This window comes from Paramormyrops kingsleyae, chromosome 5 (assembly GCF_048594095.1).
Source record: "Paramormyrops kingsleyae isolate MSU_618 chromosome 5, PKINGS_0.4, whole genome shotgun sequence".
NCBI classification, from domain to species: Eukaryota; Metazoa; Chordata; class Actinopteri; order Osteoglossiformes; family Mormyridae; genus Paramormyrops; species Paramormyrops kingsleyae.
In genome coordinates, this window is record NC_132801.1 from 40,896,964 (window position 1) to 40,923,047 (window position 26,084).

Genomic DNA, 26,084 nt, shown 5'->3' on the forward strand with positions numbered 1-26,084 from the left:
TACACAGCGTGTAGTTGGAATATGTCTTAATAGTCTTGGAATAGTCTTCCTGCTAGTGTAGTGGAAGCTAAAACCCTGGGTTCCTTTAAATCAGAGCTAGATAAGATTTTAACAACTCTGAGCTACTGGTTAAGTTCTCCCCAAACGAGCTTGATGGGCTGAATGGCCTACTCTCGTTTGTAAATTTCTTATGTTCTTATGTAATGTTTTGGCATTTACCTCATGGTTTACCAGCATGAGCTTTAATACTGAATTCCAATCATGGTCCTACAGCCTTGCAGACTGGGCCAGTATTTTTAATCATGACAATAATTATAGTGGTATCTTTTTCCATCAGCATCTTACTTTGAAATTACTCTTTCGAAAACTAGTTGTTGAGACCAAGCTACGGCAGTGGTGATGATAGGGAAAACACACCTAAAAATGAAACTCCTAGAATTTGTATCAGCTGATTTATTTCATGTTGGCATGTATCATGTATCACCAGGACAAGTAGTGGGAAAACCTTAGTGCTCAGATCCATTTGTCTTCCATTTTGTCTAATCTAATTTATTTGTCCTTAATGATTCATTCTTTTAAGGGAGATATTGATTTCTTTCACAGTTTAGCTTGCTGTAGCAGATCTTTTTATACACATTTTTAACCACTTGAGAGATTTGGACATGATTATGCTTATGCAGTATAAAATAGGAGAGTAATTAGAGGTAATTCACCAAAAATCATTTCAAAGGAACAGGTAGGCTACATGTACTGTATTACATATAATAATGTGTATTACCACTGCCATTTTATACATTGTTTCATAAAACCCTTGGGGAAAACTAACTTTAGAAGAATTTCCCTCAGTCAGCAGTAACTTCAGATTTAAATGAATGATTGTTCCAGTCTCATTTGTAATAATATCTGAAAATTACAAAATTATGTCACTCACTTTGATAATCCACAATGAAACAGGTGCCACTTGTGGTAAATGCCTTATTCGGATAAACACGGTTATACTTATATTTTTACTATAATCCATCCATGCATCCAACTCCTACAGCCTCAGACTGCTGGAATTTTTACTCAGATTTATATCACCCATGAATCAGGAGATGCTAGATCTTCACATGCACGCATGCAGTTAGTTAATGTTACCATGCTCTCCATCACCAGAATGACCCAGTTTCATGTCTGTAGCAAGATAATCCATCTGCAGTCTCTTAGATTCTCAAACCTAGGGCATAACCAAACCTATCAGTTTCATAAATAAGTCAAATACAACAATTAAATAAACTAGAATTGGTGCTGCCAGAAACAACAGCATTGTATTCTCCAGAGTATTTCTTGAGCACTTTTAACTAAACCACAACTTAGCATTTGCAACACTGATTTGCAATAGAGCCTTGTCCTGACAACACAGATCTCAAGGATTCAAATCCCATGAACACACATAAAATGTTTTCCTTTGATTGCAAGCATTTTTTAATAAAAGCGTCAGTTAAATATAAATTTGTTTCATATACGGAGTGTAAATGGGAAAAAAAAACTGTCAGTGGTCCCTCCAGAGCTCTCTCTCTCTCTCATATAAGTAAATGTATAAGTAAATGTATAAAAATATAAGCAATATGAATTATTAAAACATACGCAAAGGAATACAGGTAACCACTTAATTGGTTACTTGTCATATAAGTATAATGTACAATAAATCAAGAAATATACTTTCAATTCAATTCCATTAAATTCAATTTTATTTATATAGCGCTTTTAACAACAGTCATTGTCACAAAACACTTTCCATTTAACCGGCCAGAACCCCACCAAGCAAGCCTATGGCGACCTACATATCACAACAAGGACTCACAGCATTCAGGAAAAACACATTTATTAACATTTACATTTCCAAGTGATCTATCCAGTAGGCCTGCTGCTAGAATTTGTACAAGTCAGTGAGTGTGGGACAAGTATGGCTTAGACAGCCAGAGCAAATGACAAGGCAGTGTGGGGAATACAAAACTGTAATTTCCTACAGCAACATGTCTTGTGTTCTTTGTGTTCTTAGATTTGATACTGCTACATAGGGCTGTGCGATATGGCATAAAATTCATATTGCAGTATAATTTGAACCATAGACGGTAGACGGTATATATTGCGGTATATGATTTGATCAGTAAATTTCAATATAACTGTTTTTGAAAGGGTAACATATGTCCATAGCCAAGGCATTGCAGCAGGAAGTTGTATAATAAACTTAACACATTTCACAGTAGTCGTGAAAGTAGAATATTTATTGTCCAAATCTGCAGTTATAGAAAAAATAAGAAAACATTTCAAGTAACTTCCCTGGTTTTATCTTATATTAAAAACACAGGTTAGTTTTGTAAACTGTATAGGTAAGCAGAAAACAAGACACAGAACTAGACTAGTGTCATAACTCCATCTATATTAATATGTAAGACCATCTCTCCCATAAAGGTCCTGCCAGGCAGAGTCCTGCACCGGTTCGGGTACCCGACGGGTGACCTGCAAATTTTGATGAAAGAGGTGAAAAATATTCTACTGTGTTGGATACGGCTTCGGGTCGGGTCGGACGCAGGAGAGCTAAATTGCGGTTTTCAAAAAATCATGTGTCAACAAAAAATACCCTAGGACTATATTTTAGTGACAAAATCCCTGCATTCAAGATGATAAAACGTAAAATCCATATACAGTATCAGTTTATGCCTGCAGGCGCATTCCCGGAAATCTCTCCCATTTTCATTTTCAAAAAACGCATGCGATCTCCTCCATTTGTCCGAAATGGATGCTGAAGTAGTCAGCTGAGGCCATCAACTGTGGACGATATCCTTTTTTTACACAGTAATATAAAGCACCACACCAAACACTAGTCTTCGCCGTCGCGTAGGAATTCCAATCGGGTAATCAAAGGAAAATGGACATTGCACGTAGGTAGCCTATATAAACCCAATACTGTGCAGGGTAGCCTAATGTACATTTTATATAATATTAGTTTTATTAACACATTTAATTGTAAGCTGGTAAGGCTATGTGTGGGCATGGCAAGTCAAACATTATTTGAGTTTGGAGGTAGACTACTACCATTTGTTTTGCTTATTATATAGGCTGTTATTAAGCAACATTTACAATTGGCTATGCCTTTTCAACTAATGTTGCACATGTCACTGGTCCTTGTGGCAATAAACTTTTGTCTTTAATTTTATCTATCTGATTTTTATTCGGGTGCGGGTCGGGTTTCGGTATTTATTTATAGCGGATCGGGTGCGGAATTTTATTTTATTTCTGTCGGATAACGGTTCGGATACGGGTTTAAGTATGACGGGTACGGGGGGTGCGGTTTGTCAAAATCAGACCCGTGCAGGACTGTGCTGCCTTGGTGCAGCAATAATCATATAAACATTTTTCATATAAATAATAAATTATTCATTATTTGACGCGACTTCACTACGTTAGTCATTTTTGCGGGCGAGGAGCGGAAATTTCTGCGGTAGGACGGTATAATCAAAATCTCTCCCATTGGCCAAATTTATATCGTATACCGTTTATACCGCACAGTACTACTGCTACACACATGGAGCACTGGTTCACAGAGTTGCCCAGCATTTTTACCCTGAAAACCAGGACAGACAACAATTCTGGATTTTACATCGTTGTCTAGTTCCTTTGAAAACATGATCATGTGGAGGCAACTCGCAGTTACAATGCAACCATGCAATAATACCTGCCCAAAGAAGGGGCTCAATTACCTGCGTATTAACACACACCCAAAGTCTAACTTCCATCCATCCATTTTCTGTACTTGCTTGTGCTATGCAGGGTTGCAGGGATCTGGAGTTTATCAAGGAAGCTTTGGGCGCAGGGCAGGGAACAACCCAGGACTGGGCACCAACTCATCAAAGCAAAGCCTTACTTAAGTTAACATTGCTAATTTATCACAGCCAACAATATTTTTTACCTGTTTTTTTTGCAGTATATTCTGCACAGCATTATACTATATAGTACTTTAAAAGGCCTTATTATTATTATCATCATCATTATTAATAATAATGATGATTATAATAATTATGATGATGATGATGATGATAATCATCATCATCATCATCAGAAATTACTACTCTAAATCATTCTTCAAAAGTGAGAACATGCTCAGTGAGAACGGTCCGCATTTGAACAGAGATGGGGAAAGCTTAGTTCTGTTTAGGGATTGTTGGAACTGTCTAAGGTTCTGCAAACGTGGGTGACAAACTCATTCGGTGGAATGATCGAACACACGCTGGAGCCCCCAAACCCCATTTAAGAGTCGGAATCGGTTAAACTGATTTTATATTACGCGATAAGGTAATTTATTTTACTACTACACTCATTTCTAAAACAGCGTACATTTTTCATGTGGTAAAAATACATGTTCTTAGTTTAAAAAATGTAGCCTAATAAAGGAAACACGTGTAAAGTAATATATATTACTAATGGAAAACAATATTCTTACCCAGAGATTTTAATGTTTCTTGTGCCTTTGATTGGACCACCTTGGCGCCATTCTTTTGCTCAGTATCTGCCTTATTCTCACTGCCCAACATGATGTCCAAATTCTTCACTTTCTCCTCGTTATGTTATTGTTTCTGTGTCACTTTATCACAGTTTTGGGAATAAACTCGGTTTCTTGTCCCCTACAGCACAAACTGAGTCATGAAGCTGTTCCTCGTAAAGGTTTTGCAGTAAAGTGTCCACGCAAAGGTTTTCCTTCAGAAATGCGACGCAGAACTGCCCTCGGACGTGATGTCATGAAAAATGCCGGCTTTTGAATATCAAAGCCAAACTGTACACCAAACCGCTTCAACACTAGGCTGTCTATCAGTGCCACACAACAAATTAAACAACGCGACAATATTGAGAATATTTATCCGTTTTTCTACCAACCCGCATAAATACGCAGCTATTACAGTTAAATATTTATTAAGCCATTTCATTCTAATCTACGCGATCAAAATGATACTTTGAAAGCTGAAGCAAGGTTTTAGAGACTACATGTATAGGCTACCTATGCAGTGCCGAATAGGCTCACTAAATGAGGATAAGAAATCAATACCAACACAAGAACAAAAAGCTTAGGTCTCATATCACAAATTCATCTTCAATATGTTGTCCACACAGTTACAATGAAACAATATGGTACATGGAAGTGTTATGTGAGAAAGAATTAAAATATCCGGGCTGTTGCAAAATCAAGTGAAGAAACACGTGAAAAACGCTGAGAGCAAGATTAACGATTAGTTGTGTGTATATCATATGACGCAATCATATGAGCATCAGCGTCATACCATTCGGGGCTATACATTGCCCTCTAGCGTTTATATGTAGTATTTCAGAAAATCTCGCTGTAACTTTGAAGCTTTTAGGAAAACTGGAAATGTTAAACAATACAGTGTGTACGACATTAAAATAAGTATATTTTCATACATGTAACAAGGGAAAAATATAAACAATCGATCTAGACTAGTAATGGAAGATATTTGTAAAGATGATCAGTATTTCACCATTTCGAACTGATCAGTTGAAGAGATGATAACGAAATGAAACATCAATTACATGTTACGTAGTATACTTATGTGATATAGTGTGAAAGTAATATTACTTGTAAAATTGATCTAAAATTCGAAACCCTTGTCACTGGTGTAGTTCCTCAAATCTTTGTGCAACAATGCGCCACTGAGAGAAAGAATGCTGTTTTCTGGTTTTTCCAAACGGCATCGATTAAATCAATCATTGCTCCAACTATCCGTTCGTTGCTACACCTTGTCGATCCTTATCATGGAGAAATAGAAAGGAAGCTTGACTTGATGCGTATGCGACTTCAGGCAGGCTGCCATCTATTGGGATGTCTGTAAGTAATTAATAACCCACTCCGATCTAAATATTGTGATTATTGTAAGAAACAAAGAAACAGAAGAGAAACAGAGACGCATTAATCACGTAATACAAACTGACAACGCCTGGTTTTATGAAGGGCTTGTGCAACATAGAAAACTCACATCTGCAAATAGATTATTCTCGAAAACGGACACAGCTAGCCCTAATTATACACAGCAAGAGAGCAGCTAACTCATATATTTCACACGCCAATCATAAAATTTGCAGTAGCGGCACAGTTTGAAGAGCCTTGTGTGATGTTTGTACTCTTAACCTTTACTCTCAAACACTGTTGACAACATTTAAAAGCACAACTTTTAATAAACCAATAATAACACAGTGTTTTCCACTGCAGTGTGCGTTCTATATTCCTAGGGACAGAAATGGACCTTGTAGGAGGCCATTAAAAAAACTGCTTTCATTGGATGGTGAGAGTTTACTGCGGTGTCGGGATTGGTTGAAAACTGGGCTAACCCGCCAGAGGAGGGACTTGGAGGGTTATCGCGTGACGTGTCGGAAATTGTTTTTTATTGAGCAACACTGTATAAGGATTCTCGGAGTTAGGGTAGGCGGGTGATCGGCGTGTATTAAGGGTCTTTGATGTGAGAAATGCAAGCGTATTAAGTGGTTCATTGCAGCAAGTTCTTTCTTCATGTAAATATCTGCTTGCACCGCGATGGCACCTGCGAAGGTGTTGTGTGATAGCTAGACCAGTGAGGTTATACTGGAAGGAAGGTGAGCCCAGTGCACTCCGCTTCGCCGGTAGTTACGCTGATCCTGTCACCGCTCTGTCTATTGAGCTGCCTCAGTAATAAGATATGCGATCGTTCAGTCCTTGTGACGAAGGGATATAAAATTCTTTAAAAGTAAATGACACTGCGTGCAAAGTAACAGTAGCTGTGTTACAGTCTCCAACACTTGGCAAACGACATGCCCTACCAAATAAAAAGTTAAAGGATGAACTGTCATTCCAAAATCTAATTCTTCAAGTCACTATCATTTCTCCTGTTGAACCGTGAGCATTTCAGGGCTGGTTAGCTGAGCTAAACGCTGTGTCTTTGACTTTCTGTTAAGCAGGTGGAATATCGTCCAGCTGCCAGTGTGAAAGGGGAGTCGATCTCTTGTTGCCCTGGCTGGATGCCGCGGGACACCTTCTCCGGGAGAGGTCCTGCATCTCTACCTGCCGGGACCATGACGGAACCTAAAGATCACTGTCAGAAGCGCTTCCAGGCCGCCGTAGATGTCATCCAGAAGTTACCTAAAAACGGTAAGACGAAATGGTACCGTCTGAGTGAATTTTATACTTTAATGGCTTAAGTGTTAGCCTATCTATTATTTGCGTTGCTGGACATGTGGGCTTCTTAATTTTGCTACGACACAGGTCTGCACGTGGTAAAATAAGTACTTCATCTCTTAGTGAGCTCTCTCTCTCTACGTGTGTGTGTGTGTGTCATAATTTTTTCGGTCCCCATTCAATTTTTATAAAATTTATTAAATCTGTGACTGCAGTTAAAAAAAAAAAACTAAAAATGCCAAAACACGTCCAGTCAAAAGACTTGTATTTTGTCTGGTTACTTGTGGTTAAGGGTTGAGTACGGGTTAAGGGTTGTTATTCTTAGGATTAGGCCTACAGAAATAAATAGACGGTTCCCACGAAGATATAAGTACAGGTCTCTCTGTGTGTGTGTGTGTGTGTCAATGACGAGACACCTAGATTTTTTTCCACAAGCGAAATTAATTACAAACAACAAAGTTAATTATATATTTTTGTATAAAAATGGCTAAATATTGTTTAAATGCATTAATCTCATATCTCTTTTATTTTTCACTTTCATTATTCAAAATTGTGTGAATAATACTAAATTAAGTGGTTTTTATGATATTAAAGTGGTAAAATGTCATTCTCTAAAACAGTCCTGACAAAGTCAATGAAGTCAATTGTTTGTAAAATGATCAAAAAATTAAAAATCATGAATTATTCTATTTGACATATTTTTTCAAGTCTCTTGGTAAGCATTTTAAGATTTTTAAGATAATTAATTATCTGAAAATGAGTTGTTCCACAAAGGCAAATTTTCCTGAATATTATTCAATAAAACAAAGATTAGAGGTAATTTTGAACTATAGTAATGTGACTTTAGTCAGGGGAAATGTGGTAGTATGACTCAAAAAAGACCCCTGAAGAACACTGAAGTTGGAGGTAAATTGAACATTTTGCTCCTGAATTTAAGAGAATTTCACCATGTGTCACAGATTTGAGTGTCATTTGGTCAAACATCCAAAAAGTTTTCACAAAATTATTGATTTTAGAAACAATAAGTTAGAGATAAAATGTATAAAGAAAATTTATAAATCAAATTCAGGGTCATTGTTGTTAACAGGTGGCACACAACTGCCTGTTAGGAATGAATGCTGTAATTCAACAAAACAGAATTTCTCATTTGGTGGAAATTTGTCAGATTGACATCTGTTAACTGATTTATTTCATTCTTAATTCTAAACCGTATACATGTGTGAGCAGGGCTCCCAGAATGTCTTGGGATTCCTGTTGCAGATTTATTGGTGTCATAACCAAATTCTGTTTACAAGCAGTCTTAATAAATTTGCACATGTCGTCATTTCTTTTGAATTTCTTTTTCTGTCCTTGCTATTTTGCTATTAATTTAAGTTATTTTCATTGGCTCCCAATGGATACTAAACACGTTTGGCATTTAATATTATTGCAAACATGTTACTAATTTAAAAACTCCCAATGAGGCTGCTTGTCATAATTTTTTTTAACTCAAAACAGTTCTTTTTGAACTATAATTTGGGTTACGAAAAGGACCCAAAATGTGATGATAACCTGGTTTTTTGATGCTGTGAGGACCATTTTTTGGTTCCTACAGAGGGAAATTTGGTTTTATAAAAATTTGGGACTGCAATCAAAAACTGAAGATGCCAAAAGTCTCGTATTTTGTTTGGTTACTTATGTTTATAGTTAGGGCTGGGTAGGGGTTAACTGTTTAATTAAGGACCGGGAACACTAATCAGTGGAGTGCTATATTGTACAGTGGAGCAAATATGGCTAAAGACTATTTTTACAGAAAATGTTGCTTGAAATGCGCAGCTGCATCTACAGACCTCAATTCCAAAACAGCTGGATTCTATAGAACAGCTGAATGGAATGGATTATTGCAAATGTGCACAACTGAGTGCTAATTTTGCTAGCATTTGATGCTTTCATAAAACGGTGATTCTCACAGATGTGCTATAAAATTAGGAAATTGGCACATGATAAATCATGATGTACACCATGTAAACAGTAAAAAAGTGTCTGGTTTTCTTTTACTAGCACTCTCCAAACCCAGCAACGCCGACCCATCTGCAGTGGAAAACCAAAGCATGCTGGAATCATGTTGTAACTAGACTCTCTTCACGGTACAGTTTTGGTACGGCTTGGTTCCAGTGTGCAAATGAAAAATCGCCAAATGTCCTGGATGAGTAGGCAGAATCTAATGGCACATGCTGGAAGTCAAGACAGTATGTGTTCCAAAAATGTATACTAAGCGTTTGCGGTTCCCCCTCCCCAGGTGTCTACAGGCCCTCCTATGATGTCATGCTACGCTTCTATGGCCTGTACAAGCAGGCAGTATGCGGTCCCTGCAGAAGATCCCGGCCTGGGTTCTGGGACCCCGTTGGCCGCTACAAATGGTGAGCAGCAGGGGCTATGTAATATTCAGATTCTGTTTATTGGTCAGGCTGCTACAGCTGACACAATGTTGCTGTGTTAAATGACCTCTGATGTTAACGGTAGGGATGCTTGGAGTCGCCTGGGGGAAATGAGTAGTGAGGCTGCCATGACGGCATATGTGGAGGAGATGAAGAAGGTGGCAGAAGAGGTCAGAGGAAGTCGCTACACTGATTCTCTGAATTTCAGCATGTCTGTGGGAGAGGGGGTTAGTGGCTTGCCAGCCTTAGTTATTCCATCAGTCTCTGTGACGCTTCATTTTGGTGTCCTCCTGTATGACCACTAGTGTGGTCTCTTTTAGTATTTCTAGGCTGCTCTGGAGCTGTCTACATATGAATATCTATGCCTGTACTACTAAAGACTGGCACAAACCTGATAACCAACTTTTCAGGTGATCAACAACATTCCAGTGAATGAGAAGACTGCTTCTCTGTTCCACTATTTTGAGCCTCTGTATCTTGTCATCCATGACATGCCCCAACCACCAGAGGCACTACTGAGTCTCAGGGCAGGTAAGTATGGGCAGTTTGATAGGGACCAAACCACATAACACTTTATAGTAAAGTAACCGTAATAGCTCTATGTACTCATTTAGAGCTGGAAGGGAGTGTTCAGACTGCCACTCCAGCAGACGCAGAGTTGCAAAAGACTGAAGAGGAGCCCCCAAGTAGACGAGATGACTGTCCCAGGAAGGGCGGTGCTGTTCACGGTAAATGTTTCTATGGGACTTATTAGCCTTGCAAGCATAGGCTATGCTTACCCACTTTTTTCTTACTTCTGTTGGATAGAAATTTATAATGTTTACTGCTATACGAAAAGAAAGTGTAATATCTGCTTTACTTTATTGTAGTAAAGGTAAATGTCTTATTAAATATGTTATTTGCATAGTGTGTGTGAATCCAGCCCAGAGACAGCTTTGTCTCTTTCACTGTAGAACCTGCCTCCCCAGAATACTTAGTGGCAACAAGTGATTCTGAGAGCGAGATCTTCTGTGATTCATTCGAGCAGCTGGATCAGAATAAGGTACAATGCAGGGGCCATAGACAGTTCATCAGCTACCAACAAAATCCTTTCAAACCCCACAGTGGTCCTGTTAACCTGGAATTGACTTACCAAGTTCCAAGCTAATGTCCTGGGAGCCTCCAGACTAGGGCTATAATGGTATGTGTATTCATCATAGGGATGGCACGGTTCATGAAAAAAAACCGAACCATTCGGTTCGCTTGTCTCGGTTCGGAGCATGCATGCGTCGCACGGTTCAACGGTTCATGACATGTGCAATGTAGCCTCGTGCCCCGTATGTGACGTCAGTGTGTTTCCCTTTCGTGCGAAAGAATAGGCTATATGCAGAGCGGTGTGACGTAGTTCCGGTAAAAGTTCAGCCAGCTAAGTAATTTCCGGTAGCCTTTCGTTTGCTGCGTTTAGCTCGTGTTTTCGGCGTTACCACCCTGTCTCTGAAGAAAACGTTTAAATTTCAGCCACCCGATAGCACAACATCTGAACACTGTTGTGCGCCTTTGTTGTGTGACTTTATTTAATGTGCGGTTAGTTATCTGTGACAAAGCACTCCAGTGAGTGTCATGCCTCAATCGTTCACTCTTTCCGTGTGCCACGCCCCCTCGTTAACCCTGTGTGGATTCCCCGTGTTTACCAGCTGTTCCTGATTGTTGTCAAATTTGTCATTACTCCATTGTATTTAGTCCGCGTTTCCGTTTCTTTCTCCAGTCCGGTCATTATATTGTAATTCTGCTTTACCGCTCGTCTGTGTTCCTTTTGCTCATTAAACCCCACATTCCCCCGATCCTAGGTCTCCTCGCCTCTGCTTCCCCGGTCAGCGTTGTAACAGTGAGCCTGCTTCCATGCTGCAATGTGAACATTTGCCATGTTCCTAAAAATTCTGTTTATTGCACAGTGTCTGACCACACAGACCTACAGGCTATTGCCAGATGATTATACTAGACATATCAACTGGACATATTTTGCACTATTACAGATTGATGTCTTGTACATACACAGAAACTGATTTTATCGATTACTCAAGAACATTCAATATAATTAATACCATTTTTTTTCACGTTATATATATATATATATATATATATATATATATATATATATATATATATATATATATATATATATATATATATATATATATATGTAAAAAAAACGAACCGAATCAGGCTTGATCAAGATAGGTGATCTATCATTTTAACGATCCCCAATTAAATTAACCCCGTGGACCGGACAAATACAAAATGAATGATTAAACATTATATGCGTCTCTTTTTGTATGTTTTCTAAATAAGACCGCGTGCCCATACCCAACTGTAATAGCGATTAAAGCGATCTATTCTTTTAGCATTTAAGGCAAGACTTTTATTTTATTACTGTTCTGGGATTAATAATGTTTAATAATTTTAATAATGTGCTTTAAGTCAAGTCAAATTCAGTTTATGCATGATTACATGATATAACTTTTTTAATACTGTATCCTAAATTGTGGATAATTAAGCTATATATCATATGCTGAAGTACATTTCTGGAGTGTTAAAGATTAAAAGAAAAAATAACAAGAACCGTACAGAACCGAAAACCGTGACCCTAAAACCGTGATACAAACCGAACCATGGGTTTTGTGAACCGTGCCACCCCTAATTCATCATGTACAGTTTGGTATATTATTTTTGGTTTGGTTCAATGAAATGATTGAATACATTTACCAAGAGACAATATAGCAATGGAAAAAATATGTATCGAGATGAAAATCATGCTTTCTATACCCTTCAAAGGACGAAAGAACATGAAGATACATAGGCTACTTTTACACAGAATTTGTTTAAAATGAAAAATATTATATCAAATTCCTGCAATGAGAAAATATTAATTGTTAAATATCTTAGCCTATTTTGGGTACTCACCACCATACATCCTGTACTTGCTTGGTTCACTGTTTGAAACTTATGAACCATTTCTGGCATTTTTAAACCTTTTTTTTCCTGACCATGGCAAACCAGGGATATGGGGTTCCCACTGTAGTTGAATGGACCAAGACAGTCTGTTGGCTCTGGTATACTGAACTTGGATGTGCTGCTGGGAACACATCTAACATACTAACTAATTTGAGACAAAATCATCTGAATGTGTGTAGGAACAAAATGCCCTTTGCAAGCTAGTCTCTCCATGACATTTTGCCAGAAAATTCATCCATCCTTTTTCTATACCCGCTTGTCCTATGCAGGGTCACAGGGGTCTGGAGCCTACGGGCACAAGGCCAGGAAAAACCCAGGATGGGGTGCCTATTGCCAGGGAATTCAGGCCAGGCTAAAAAATAATTATGGCTAAAAAGGTGTTTATTGCTACAGATACAGGACCCATACTCGGAACATGGGATTTTAATGGGATTTAGTTCATCATGATTGTTATAATGTTGTATTGTTGAATTGTATGATTTTTAAATTACAGTGGTACCTCAGTTCTCGAACTCATGAGAACTCAAATTTCTTAAAAGTCAAAAGTTCGAAAAAAAAAATTACCTAGAACGTCTCTCAGCGGAAACAAAGGGTAACGCTTCAGTCTCAGCCTCGCATTCGCTGTGATAGCATCACACATGTTTATACTAGCTGAATACATATATTTAGACAGCACAAATACATTTAGACAATGATACAGTTGTCACGATCAGCTCCGAACGATCCTCATGTGTGCCACGCCCCCTCATTACCTCATGTCAACTCCTGATTGTTCCCACCTGTGTCTAGTTAATTCCAGCCTGTCCTGTGTACTTAGTCCGCGTCCGAGTCCAGTCCCGTCAGATCTGTCATTGAAGTTTCGTGTATTGTCATGTTCGATGTCTCCCTGGATCCCTTAATAAATCCGTTTGTGCGTATTACCGGCTACTCGCCTGCTTCCCCACTCGCCTGCTTGCCTATACATAACAACAGTAACAGTAATTATTATTATATAATTTCTTCTTCATTATTTTAATATTAATAATAAACCATTAATACGTAACAGAATGACAGATCTGCTCGAAGACGCATCGCAGCAGGACGAGGACCTCTGGCTCGTCCTGCTGCATGAACCTGCGTATTGGCGAGAGCTGCCAGAGATCCAACAGGATCCCAACTTGTTCGCCCTGGCGGATCGAAGCTGGACCCTCTTGCAAGAGGTTACCCCACGCACCGAGGAGCGCCTAATGGCGGAAGCGCGCTCCCTTCTGCAACAACTTGGCGACCGCGTAAGGTAGAAGCAGCTCCAGCCTGCACGGAGGCAACCCCGCCTCCATCTACCATTCAGAGATGGAAGAAAAGGCATCGGAGAAAAGAGGAAGAGGACCCGACGATCTTCCTGGGAGCCTGTTCCTTGCTCCCTGCCTGGGAGGAGACCGTGGCTGCCTGTCTGCTCAGCGTCGGTGAGAAGCCTCCCCCCATGGAGGCTTACCATTACCGGCCGGCGTGCCTGGGTCAGGGAGGGATACGCACCGTAAGAGACGCCATTCCCCGGATCCCCAAGGCCCTTAAAGGGGCAGCGCCTGCTCGCCCGGCGCCCATCCTGGCGCCCGTTCCGGACCTGCCTGTGTGGTTCCCTCCTGCTCCCTTCTCCCTTCCACCTGTGGCCCCTCTGGCCGCTGCCCGTCGCCCGCCTGGGCTCCTTCGGGCTCCCTTTTTTCCCCCATCCGTTCCTGTCTGGTCTCCCCTGTCTGCTTCTCCTCCGTTCACTCCTGGCCCCTTCGTGTCGCCTGTAGGTGTTCCCTTCTCCGTCTGCCTGTCTGCGTTTCCTGTCCTGTGTGAGGTTTTGTCGTGGCTTTTGCCTCTGTGCCTGTTCTGTGTCTCTGTCTTGTTCCCGGTCCCCCGTTGATGTTCTGCCTTTGTTTTTCAGCTCCTGCCCCTCGTCTCATCCGTCGCCTCCTCCCCTCAGGCGCGCCCAGTGTGCGCGCCTTTTGGGGGGGGTTCTGTCACGATCAGCTCCGAACGATCCTCGTGTGTGCCACGCCCCCTCATTACCTCATGTCAACTCCTGATTGTTCCCACCTGTGTCTAGTTAATTCCAGCCTGTTCTGTGTACTTAGTCCGCGTCCGAGTCCAGTCCCGTCAGATCTGTCATTGAAGTTTTGTGTATTGTCATGTTCGATGTCTCCCCGGATCCCTTAATAAACCCGTTTGTGCATATTAACGGCTACTCGCCTGCTTCCCCGCTCGCCTGCTTGCCTATACATAACAACAGTAACAGTAATTATTATTATATAATTTCTTCTTCATTATTTTAATATTAATAATAAACCATTAATACATTTAATTATAATAATATTGTCGTGCTGAGCGGGGACGGAACGGAGACAAAGGGGCAGACGTCGGGGAATACGTGGTTTAATTACAGGTAAGGCAGGCAAAATGCAGATGGACAATACAATGACTGGACTGGGGAAACAAACTGAAACGCGGACTAAATACAGAGGACTAATAACAACAACCAGAAACAGCTGATCACACGGGAATCCCACACGGGGTTAATGAGGGGGCGTGGCACACGGAAGGATCGGGGCAGGACACAGTTTTTTTTTTTATTTTACACATTGTTTGGATGCATTTATTTCCTTACTTTACAAATTACTGTTTTGACAAATGTGCTTAGATGTGTTTAGTACAGTATATGCTCTTCTTGTTTTATCCAGTTCATTTTATGTTTAAATGGTAAAAAAAACATATTTAGGTGTAATTTTCTGGAGCCGGGAACCAATTAATTGGTTTTCCATTATTTCTTATGGGGAAAATTCAATCACAACTCGAACTTCTTAGGATTCGATCCGGAGTTCTGAATGGATTAAATTCGAGTTCTGAGGTACCACTGTATGGATATTTATTTTTAGAATGTGGAAATAAGCACCACTTTTTTTTTGCTATTCAGACACATTAACAGTGCATTATCTTTGGTTTAGAACTGTCCCTAATTGCTTGTGACTGCATTTTTAATAATTAATAATTTCAAAACAAATTATATTTTCCCTGCTGTACTGAAATTGCACCAAACCAAAAGGTTTGTTCCGAACCATGACTTTTGTGTATCGTTACACCCCTACTGCAAACCACATAGGGTATGTGCCAGTGGAGGACATTTGAATAGTTACGAATGAAGACCTAGTGTCTAATAACAATTGGGCACAATTCCATGGCTCATTGTCCCAGGCAACACAAGTGGGAGCTGGACAAGGTGGAGAAGGAGCAGGGGAAAGACAGGGTCCACCAAAGAAAGGCAAGAGTTTGGGCAGGGAACCACACCATAGATGGAGGGAAGAGATGCGTGAGTCCATGTTTCACTCAACCCTATTATTCAGCAATGGACAGTCAAATTGCCCAAAGATTTCTGCTGATTTGATATTAGCTGCTTAATCTTTAGATGTGCAAACTGAAGGGTGCTCCTGTGCCATTTCCCTAGGAGGCAGACCACAAGGCAGAATGCAGCATGCTTACGAGGGGGCCTCTGGAAATGGAGATGAAGATGGGGACAGATGGGAGGGTGGTCCATCAGGACAGCGCGAGATGCAGATGCAGCAGGAGATCATCTTTGCTCTGCGACAGTTGCAGGAGGACATGCGCAGTGTGATGGAACGACTCGAGGTTGTGGAGAGGCTAACTGCTGCACAGGTAAACTAGCATGTGTGCATTTGCAGTATTCTCTATACAGGATTTTTTTCCCATTTCATACTTTTCTTCTCTCAGGGCATTGAAGGGTAGCAACTCCTTTATCCTAGATGTAGACCAGTTGTCAAGGATTCCTACATCTAGCTGCATTTCCACTGGGCAATCTGAGCTGTATTTTTCCTTGTCTGCATCATATCAGATAACTAGGCATTGGCTCACAAAATACATAACCAGTACATCCAGGGGTTTGCTGCCAAAGTAATTATTAATGAAGGGGGCACTTGTCAAAAGTTTGTCACCTTTTTTTAAGTTGTCTTTTACTATACCCTATACTGTACTGTATTCCAGACTCGGGGCATGGATTTGAGGTCTGCTGACCATCTGTCAGCAAGTAGTACAGAGGTAAGGTGTGTGTGTGTGTGTGTGTGTGTGGATTAGTTTTTATTACATTGTGAGGATCAAATGTCCCTCACAATTTGATAAAATCCTGTCATTTTGACAAAATACGAGTTTTGTCATTTTTTTTTTTTAGGTCCCCACAAAGATCTGTGAATGCAATTGAAAAAGTAAAAAAGCCAAAACTCTTGTATTTTGTTTGGTTACTTATGATTAAGGTCAGGGTTGGGTAGAGGTTAAGGTCGTCATGTTGGGATTAGAATATAGAGATATAATTACAAATCTGTCTGTGTGCGCGTGTGTGTGTCTGTGCATGTGCGCACCCAGTCCAGGGACAACCCTGCGTGTTCTGGTGCCTTTGGCAAGATTCCGCTGAGCACCCCAATCCCCGGCAGAAATTTTGTCAATTCATTTATATTTAAAACATTTCAGTAGCACAGGCTGCTAACCAAATGTGGAAAGTTCAGGTCCAGAAAGTACAAATCCACATCAAGATTTTGTTTCAAACAACCAGTTGAGTATAAAGAGTGACAGTCATAGAGTACTCAACTGGTTGGTTGAGAAAAAACCTTGGTCTGGATTTGTACTTTATGCACCTGAACTTTCCACCTCTGCTGCTAACTATGTTGCATCTGTTGCACAAGAAAGTACTGGGATATTAAAACTAGTGTAAACAACTGTATGTCACAGAATGCAACCCAGAGGTATTTCTTCAGTTTTTTTTCTACTTGATGTTTTGTGCCCCTAATCAAATGGTGCCCTGGGCGATTGCCTATAAGACAGCCAGTCCTGGTTGAGTTTCTCCCCAGCTGTAAGGGGCAGTGCTTGTATTGACCTTCTTCATACTACTAATATTTAAACTGTTGTGTCAATATGGCACTCTATGAACTCAGTACTACAAATACTGCATATAGCTACACTGTGAGGACTGGTTTACAGATTAATTCTGCTGTCACTGGGATGTGTAAAGTGTGATGGATGGGTGGTGGTTTTCTTTGTAGTTGCAAGTAATAGTGCAGATTTCCCCCTCCCCCACAGGAACGGTGGTGGTCACCATTCAACATGTCTTCCCGTGCAGCATTGCTTCTGCTGCTTTGGCCCTGTGTTGTCCATTGGCTGATGTTCCTGTTGCGTCGGAGATACAGAAAATGTAACCCTGAGTTTTGAAGGCCACAAATCAGAATTTGGTGAATTCTCTTAATTGATTTTCTGTAAGCTGGAGAAAAATTCTGCATAATTTGTTTAACTGTTAGGTCTCATTCTGTCCATCTTTTAATTTATTACCATAATATCAAAAACAATATTCCTTTATAGTTATGGAACCAGCAAAAGTAAAAAAATGGTCTTCGATATGTTTTTATATATAGTAGCTATAACGAAGTTAACCTTCCACAAGTACTAATGACGATTTCCTGATTCAACACTTCAGTCATACATTTTTGAGACAGAGAGGGCACCTAATATTTCTGAATTTGTGGGTTGATGAAGTTCTCAAACCTCATTAAAAGCTGCATAAGATATTTTGAAAGTACTTCGTTCTCTGCTGATCAGTTAATCTAAAAAACTGCTACATTTATACACCAAAGTTTGAGTTTGATTGTTTTACTAAAACGTTTCATAAGTTAACTAAGATGTGCACAGAGTTGAAATGTTTTGATTTTTTCAGAAAGTTAAATCTGTCAGGCTCCAAAAAGGCTCACGGAACAGAACTGGTTAAATGAAGAACTAGGAAACATGAATGATATCATTATTTCACTTTCAGATGTAATACACCTGATGAAACTTAAAAATGGTAAATTATGAACTGATGACAAAGATGTAATAAAAATCGGCCTTGTTTATAAACGTGCCTCTGTCACCCTCCCATTGCCTCTACTTTTTCCACATTTTGTATTAAAACGAGCAAATGAATTAAAAAGGGTAAAGGGATAATATTTCATGCAAGTCATTCCAGTTAATCTTCGAATTTCACGCTGTCATTATGCGTATTTTAATGTAACAATTTCAGCTTTACATTTTAATTGGTTTTGAAATATGCGGTGTACGTCTTGGCGTCTTACACACAACGTTTTTATAACGTTCACAACACACACACATGAGCTCAGTGGGTAAAAACAGGGCACGCATTTTCCTGGCCATTGAATATGGGTAGTTATGCAGGCCTACTTCGAGTATATTACGTTGCAAGACATTACCTTCAAAGAGCATTTGGTGTTAACTTGGTTAACAACAAAAACAAGTTAATTTTTAACCATCAATATAGTAATTTGGCACAACTTCCAGACAGTATTTACAACTTATAAAATTGTTCGTACTATTCTTCGTATTTGCTCACATTAAATGTGAACACTATTTTACAAGCACTACGTCATTGATCATTGATGGGCGCCAAATGTTGCGTTTGTTACAAAAGCACAGTAAATAACTACGGTTATTAGGCCGCAATGTGGAGCACCTGGGATCATTTTCCCGGTTTGCCGCGTGTACAATATAAACAACAATAACCACAATGGGCTGCGTGATTTTTGCGTTAAATTGAAACAAAAAAAATGCAGACCAACAGTATTCATTTTCACAAGAAATATAATTGCTAGCGTCAACAAGGCTATTTACAGACGATCTGAACGGAAACCATAAGTGATGTACGTGGCAAAAGTGCGCGCGTTTTGTTTATAAATATAGAAATGAGTTCACCTGTAATAGCTAGGATATTAGTATAATTTACGAACGATGTTTGTTAAATAATCCTAACCACCCAAACATTAAGAATTACATAAGGTCCTTCCATTTTGCAGCAAACTAATCCATTTAGAGTTTTTTGTGTGCCAAGCAGGCAATAAAGTCAGTTCTTCTTTCATTTATATTAATTATTTTACTGTATATATACGTGGCGCCGGGCTGACCGAGTCATCGCGGGAGCAGAGAGAGGGAAACCTGCTTGCCGTGGAAATCACAATCTTTATTAAATGTGTTCTGTCGAAAAATACTACTTATCGAGCCCTTCTGCGCATGTGCAGTTCCACCGTCTTGTGATTAGGGTTAGGTTTTAGGGGTTAGGGTTAGGGCTATCGATTAGCACTATGGTAGCATTTTTCGACAAGGCAGCATATATCGACAGAACAAAATGTCTTTAAAATAACTACAACAGACACCGAACCAACCAAACATACAGACGGGAAACATAATGTTGTCAAACGCCAAACTGCAAGATGCGCACACGGTGGGAGATTTACACAAACCAAATACACACAAGGATCGGACCGGGCACACACAAGACAGCTAGGGCAAACACACGCGCGACAATAGGGAAATGAAACCATTAACATTAACAACACAACAAGGGCTATTTACAATTGCACACGAGGCATGCTGGGACATGCGCCCCACCGGCGCTACAATATGTGCAATTTCTTAAAAGTAAAGTTTCCGTAAAATAGACTCATTAAAATATGCAGCAACTTCTACCCGCAAGCTTTCGTTGTCCGTCAGAAATAGACGAGCCCAATTACTACCGCAAACACGGTGGTAATATCACGACTGATAAATGTCATAGTGGATGCCTATTTGAGTTAAAATCTGTTGGTGCGAACTACACCCGCTTGTTAATACAGTTTTAACGTTTCCTTTCGCATTCCTTGTAGTATAGAAAGCAACGTAACACTTCACACTGGAAATAAGGACTTCTTTATTGTAACAAAAACTTCCACATAAATCGATTGTTTTTATTCATTATTACAAATACGTAATTGTAGATGCACTACTTCCTATGGTGTAGTCCTCACATCTCTGGCAAGGGAGAAATGGTGTACGTGTAGTGGTATTTCAGACGATGCTATTCTTACATGTGCATTCGTGTGGTAACTTGTTAATTAATTCGCTATTACATCAAGTAGTAGAAGCAATTATCTTGTATTCATCCATAAAATTGCTTTAATGTATTAAAAAGCAAAACGCAGTCACCCTTTTAGTGTGTTTGGTACTGTCCATCACATTTTTGCCGGGACTACTTTCCTTAAAGGAAAACAGAATTTAACGTTGCCAAACAAAATGACCAATTAGCAATCGCATTACGCGTAGCAACATCACAATTGCCATTTTGGCCAATGATTGAGCATAGAGGGTTGGCTTATATGTTTAAAATGCTTGGGTTACATAATAAGCTTCTAGTATGGAATTATAGACTTTGTAGTTTTTTTAAATTCCGTTTCAATAGTTAGTATATATTTGAAAACTACAATTCCCACAGAATTGCCTAACCCAGAGAGTATCCGCATGCGCCGTAACAGTGGCGGAGTTGGTATATAAAAGATCCCCTGCCACTGTAAACCAGTAGTACACTGGATATTGTATTTCGTTTGTGGATGTTTTGCTGGTGTAATTTGGTGACCGTGCGGTAACGAAAGCATTAAATGGAACTGGAAAATCAACGGTCTTCAGATCTGAAACGCATGGGACGTCTAGTTCCTGTCATGCTAAAATACACTTATAACAAGATGTAACTTTTTAAGAAATTGAATTTATACCCTCTCAATACGCAAAACCTGTTTTAACTGTCTTTATTTTGCACGGTGAACTATTAACTACAATGTCAGACCCTAACGACCAGAAGACTCATCACCTAACTTCACATGCACCTTCAGGTGGGAATGCTACTAATGGAAATGGAGGTATGCATTGCTGCAATAGGGGGCGATATAGAGCTTTCCAACCAAAAATTAGTAACGTTTACCGAATCGACGAGTTTCAGATGCGAGGAGGACAGCTGGAAGTGTGTCCTTCACTAGTAACCACGGACGCGGGATCTGTATGTTCTGACCGTGCTTCGTCTTATCAGAAGCCAGAACAAAGTGATGAGCCAGAAGACGGTCGCGTCAGTGACGATAACAGTGGAGAGCGACATAAAGAGGGCACATGTAGTCAATTACAAGGTGAGAGTGGCGATTACGAGAGAGTGAGTTCTTGTTCAGGTGTGGGTCTTCTCGATGCGCGACTAGGTAAGAAAAAACACCGGCGGCGACCTTCCAAGAAGAAACGACGCTGGAAGCCGTACTATAAATTGTCGTGGGAAGAGAAGAAGGAGCTCGACGAGAGAGAGACAGCGCGCGCATCTCGGGTGCGAGCCGAGATGTTTGCCAAAGGTCTCCCAGTAGCTCCATACAACACCACGCAGTTCATAATGGAGGAGCACGATCGTGAAGAACCCGATCTTAACACTGAGCTGGGTGTCCGAAGATCGTTAGGGATCGGTCCCCTGGAAGAGTCTGCAAGTGACGATGACTATTTAGACGCTGAAGATGAGGATGAATGCAGCGGCGCTGGTAGCGATGGTGCGGGCAGACCAGGAAATGCCGGAGGGGAGTTCCTTCAGCGCGACTTCTCCGAGACTTATGAGAGGTACCACGTTGAGAGTCTCCAGAATATGACAAAACAGGAACTAGTGCATGAGTACCTGGAGTTGGAAAAATGCATGTCGCGTCTAGAGGAGGAGAATAACCGATTGCGGTGTACCGGGGGAAGGCCGTACATCAGCGCCACACAGCCAGACGCTTCACTCCTCAAACAGCTGGAAATGGAACTAGAAAAACTGCGAGCCCAGAACAGCGAACTGCGAAAGCAGAACCAGCTGTACCAAGAGACAGGACTCCCTCCCCCTTCTGGAAAGTAACAACGGGACAAATCATGGAGTGAATTCAACGTAAATCCCGACTGCTGTTCCTGCATTAGGCATGTAACTTTTATGTGCCGTAGAAACACTTAGTCGGTTTAATGACGATTAACTGAGTTTGCAGTAATTCCCTTTTAACTTTAATGCTACGTTCAGACCCAAGGTTCTCATTTTCATACAAAGGAACATAAACATTTCAGTTTAAGTGAAAGACTGAAGTGCGTGGAAGATTGCTTTACTCAGACGTATAAAACTGTTATATGTTACCAGAGAAGCTTTTCCTTTTCAGATTTTGGTTTGACAGCTTCTCTAGAATTATTTCTACAATTAAATTTGCAGTTATAAATGGTTTGTTTGTAAATTCTGGTAACCATAGAATCAGTAAACTTTGTGCTATTACTGCCTTCTCAGGTGGGTAGTAAGGATTGGTTTAAAGGATCACTTTAAGAGAAGATGTATAGAAATTCCATTTATAAGATTTGTGTGATGAAATATAGGAAACAAACCTAGAATGTCACAATGCAGGGTATGAGTTATACTCCTGCAAGCATAGCAGTAGCATCAGAAATGGCATAGCCATTCATGGGGGAAATGACATTCATTTTATAAAATTGTCTGTGATTAAACAGGACAACCTTACTGCATTGTGAACTTAAATACATTTTCTCAAGAAGCAGAAAGTCTTTGGACGCTTCATTATCTCCCTGGAAATGATACTTCAGACTCAATGTACACAGTCTCTGATATGCCGGCATTTAATCTCAGTGTGCTATGCTTTTTACTGAGTTTAGTTTCTTTTAGCATGCAAAAATTCATCACACAATGCATACTGGGTGCACAGGACACAGTTTACATATACTTTGTGCTGTAACTGCCTTCTCTGGTGGGCAGTAAAGATTGGTTTAAAGGATCACTTTAAAAGAGGGATTTTCAAATAATACAGAAATTATTTTTTATATATTGGAAGAGCACTGTGGTAAAAACTGTCCCTTAATAAACATATAATGCATATTTTCCATCCTGTTCATAAATATAAAATGAAATTATCAGTACCAAATGTTTGCCATGCATGGATTATAAACAATATAGCAGCTGTGTTACCTAATTGTATGTTTTATGAAAGCATAAATTTAAACTGGCAGGAAATTAATTTTTGAAATTGTCAATGAACTAATCTTTCAGGACAACGTAGGCAAACAGCCCTTTATATTGATTTGTATTTGAATAGGGACACTCTACCAGAATGGTGGTATAGCAGAACACTGAATGATCTGGAATGTTTAGGATACAAAACTGGGGCTCCTGATGTGACTCATCTTAAAACATGGAGTATATAGGAGGAAACTGGAGTATCCAGAGGAAACTCAGAGTGAAACTGCACACACAGAGGTGGGATGCTAAATCAGCACTGTAAGAAATGGCTGTAATCCACAGTAAGTTACTATGTTGATGCACAATTATTTACTGTACATGTTTTCTACCGCAAAACACTGTACTTTGCTGAAAATCTTGTGGATGAAACAAAATCACAGAAATGAAGATGGTACTGTTGAAAATCACAGCAATGTAGACTACTGTAGAAAATCACAGTATGTCAAAGTATTACGGCATTTACGTCGATTAAATTCTCAAATTACTTTTTAAAATATAATATGCAGTGCTGCTTGAAAGTATGTGAACCCCTTGAGCAGTTTAGATGTTTCTGTTGTTTTACCATGATTTTCTTATTTTATCATCACCAGTTTTTATGTATGAAATGTCAGACATATGTTTATCAATTGCATGTACTTGTTTAGTGGGACTCGTTTAAGTAGCCCAAAAACTACATGAAACATGGAACTAGTGTATGTGCACAAGTAAGTGAACCCCCAGCTGCATTGGTTAAGTCAAGCAGGTAACAGACTCAGGTGAAACACATTTGGGTGCTTAATTAATCATTTAAGTAGACCAATGAAATGAGACATCCTTGGGAAAGGGTTTGGCCTGCACTAATTTAAAGATAGAGGAAACCAACCAAACCACTGTGGTCCCATACAAATCAACAATGCCAAGCGCAAAGGAGATACCTGAGGACATGAAGAAGAGGGTAGTGACAGCCCATCAGTCTGGGGAGGGCTATAAGACCATCTCCAAAAGATTCCAACTCCATCCATCCACTGTAAGACAGATCATTTACAAATGGAGGGCCTTCAACATGACAGCAACTTTGCCTAGAAGTGGACGCCCATCAAAAATATCACCCAAAAGCACCAGAAAAATAATAAATCAGGTAAAGGCCAACCCACACATCACCTCTAGAGAGTTGCAGACCTCTCTGGCAGCATCTGGGACAAATGTGCATGCATCTACAATCAGACGAAAATTGAATAGCCATGACATTCATGGGAGGGTTGCTAGAAGGAAGCCTCTGCTCTCAAAAAAGAACAAAGCTGCCCGTTTCAACCAGAGGCCTTCTGGAAGTCCATTCTCTGGACAGACGAGTCCAAAATAGAATTATTTGGTCACAATCAAAACCCACATGTTTGGAGAAAAGCCAACATGGCATATGAAGAAAAGAACCCCCTCCCAACAGTTAAGTATGGTGGTGGAAATGTGAAGGTCTGGGGCTGCTTTTCTGCTTCTGGACCTGGACGACTCCATATTATCCAAGGAACCATGAATTCAGCATATCAACAAATTCTTGACCAGAATCTCCTGCCATCAGTCAGGGAGTTGAAGCTGGGACGAAAATGGATTATGCAACAAGACAATGACCCAAAGCATTCCAACAAAACTACAAAGGAATGCTTCAGAGAAAGAGGATTCACACTCTGGATTGGCCCAGTCAAAGTCTGGACTTTAACCCAATTTAAATTTTGTAGCGAGACCTGAAGAAGTTGGTACATGCCAGATGTCCCTCCAACCTCTCTCAGTTGGCTGAGTTCTGCAAGGAGGAGTGGGCAAAAATCCCCATAAGCCGATGTGAGAGACTGGTTAGTGGTTACAGAAGACGTTTAGTTGAAGTAATGGCTGCAAAAGGAGGAGCCACAAGCTACTAATACAAGGGTTCACATACTTTTGCATATGTTAAATTTTCAGTTTTTGTGAAATAAACTGCCTTTGTTGAATTAAATAATAAAAATATATCTCTTTTTGTGTGTCCATTATTTGGAAGGTGTGCTTTACAAATTGGGATTTGGATGTATGTTTAATAACGTTATTTTAATGTTTTTTACAAAAATAGTGAACAGTGTCTGGAGGGTTCACAAACTTTCAAGCAGCACTGTATATATAAATTATAAATGTATAATTATAAACTTATATTTGATTTAAAACTAGAAACTAATAATAGTATATACAGTGGTACCTCAGAACTCGAATTTAATCCGTTCAGAACTCCGGATCAAATCCTAAAAAGTTTGAGTTCTGATCGATCAAAGAAATAATGGAAAACCAATTAATTGGTTCACTATGAAGGTAAAACAGTAGCAAAACTCGAGAGATTGCTAATTTGAATGTGAGAACTTGTAAAATTAATATTTGTATTTGTAAGTTGAAATTTATACTTACAGCTCTGATGTGAAAAGCTGCATCTATCGATTTGCACACACAGACAATACTCAGAACACCTGTGTTTTGAATTCGAAGTTGCAGATTAATAGTTACAAATGTGTAAAGTGTCATTCGCATAAACAAAATGACAGGCACAATTGTGTACTACACATTTATCTTTGCGCTTTACTTCAGTTTCGCTGTACACGGCACTCAC

At 39.8% G+C, this 26,084-nt stretch overlaps 3 protein-coding genes across 6 annotated transcripts in view; 2 read left to right on the forward strand and 1 right to left on the reverse strand.

Annotated features, from left to right (window-relative positions):
- The window catches only part of LOC111840031 (1-phosphatidylinositol 4,5-bisphosphate phosphodiesterase delta-3-A-like), a 52,923-nt gene extending 47,642 nt beyond the window's left edge, over nt 1-5,281 (reverse strand). Inside the window, exon 1 of the mRNA XM_023804418.2 lies at nt 4,484-5,281. Coding sequence (XP_023660186.1) covers nt 4,484-4,574 — 91 coding nt within the window. The 5' untranslated portion in view covers nt 4,575-5,281. The remainder of the gene's footprint in view (nt 1-4,483) is intronic.
- Nucleotides 5,282-6,422: 1,141 nt separating this feature from the next.
- On the forward strand, nt 6,423-18,520 carry acbd4 (acyl-CoA binding domain containing 4). Of its 4 annotated transcripts, none has more exons than XM_023804424.2 (11): nt 6,423-6,639; nt 6,979-7,171; nt 9,477-9,597; nt 9,701-9,785; nt 10,026-10,146; nt 10,230-10,343; nt 10,569-10,657; nt 15,820-15,934; nt 16,070-16,278; nt 16,624-16,677; nt 17,710-18,520. In XM_023804424.2, exons 2-11 carry the CDS (start codon nt 7,042-7,044, stop codon nt 17,836-17,838), a joined length of 1,167 nt encoding a protein of 388 aa, XP_023660192.1. In that variant the 5' UTR covers nt 6,423-6,639; nt 6,979-7,041; the 3' UTR covers nt 17,839-18,520. The 4 variants fall into 4 exon arrangements, with proteins under 4 accessions (XP_023660192.1, XP_023660191.1, XP_023660193.1 ...); XM_023804423.2 differs by having other exon boundaries at nt 6,982-7,171; XM_023804425.2 differs by lacking the exon at nt 6,423-6,639 and adding an exon at nt 6,759-6,853 and having other exon boundaries at nt 6,982-7,171.
- Nucleotides 18,521-20,985: 2,465 nt separating this feature from the next.
- On the forward strand, nt 20,986-25,467 carry LOC111840034 (protein HEXIM1-like). The gene has a single exon (XM_023804428.2). It carries the CDS (start codon nt 21,257-21,259, stop codon nt 22,334-22,336), a length of 1,080 nt encoding a protein of 359 aa, XP_023660196.1. The 5' UTR covers nt 20,986-21,256; the 3' UTR covers nt 22,337-25,467.
- The last annotated feature ends 617 nt before the right edge of the window (nt 25,468-26,084 follow it).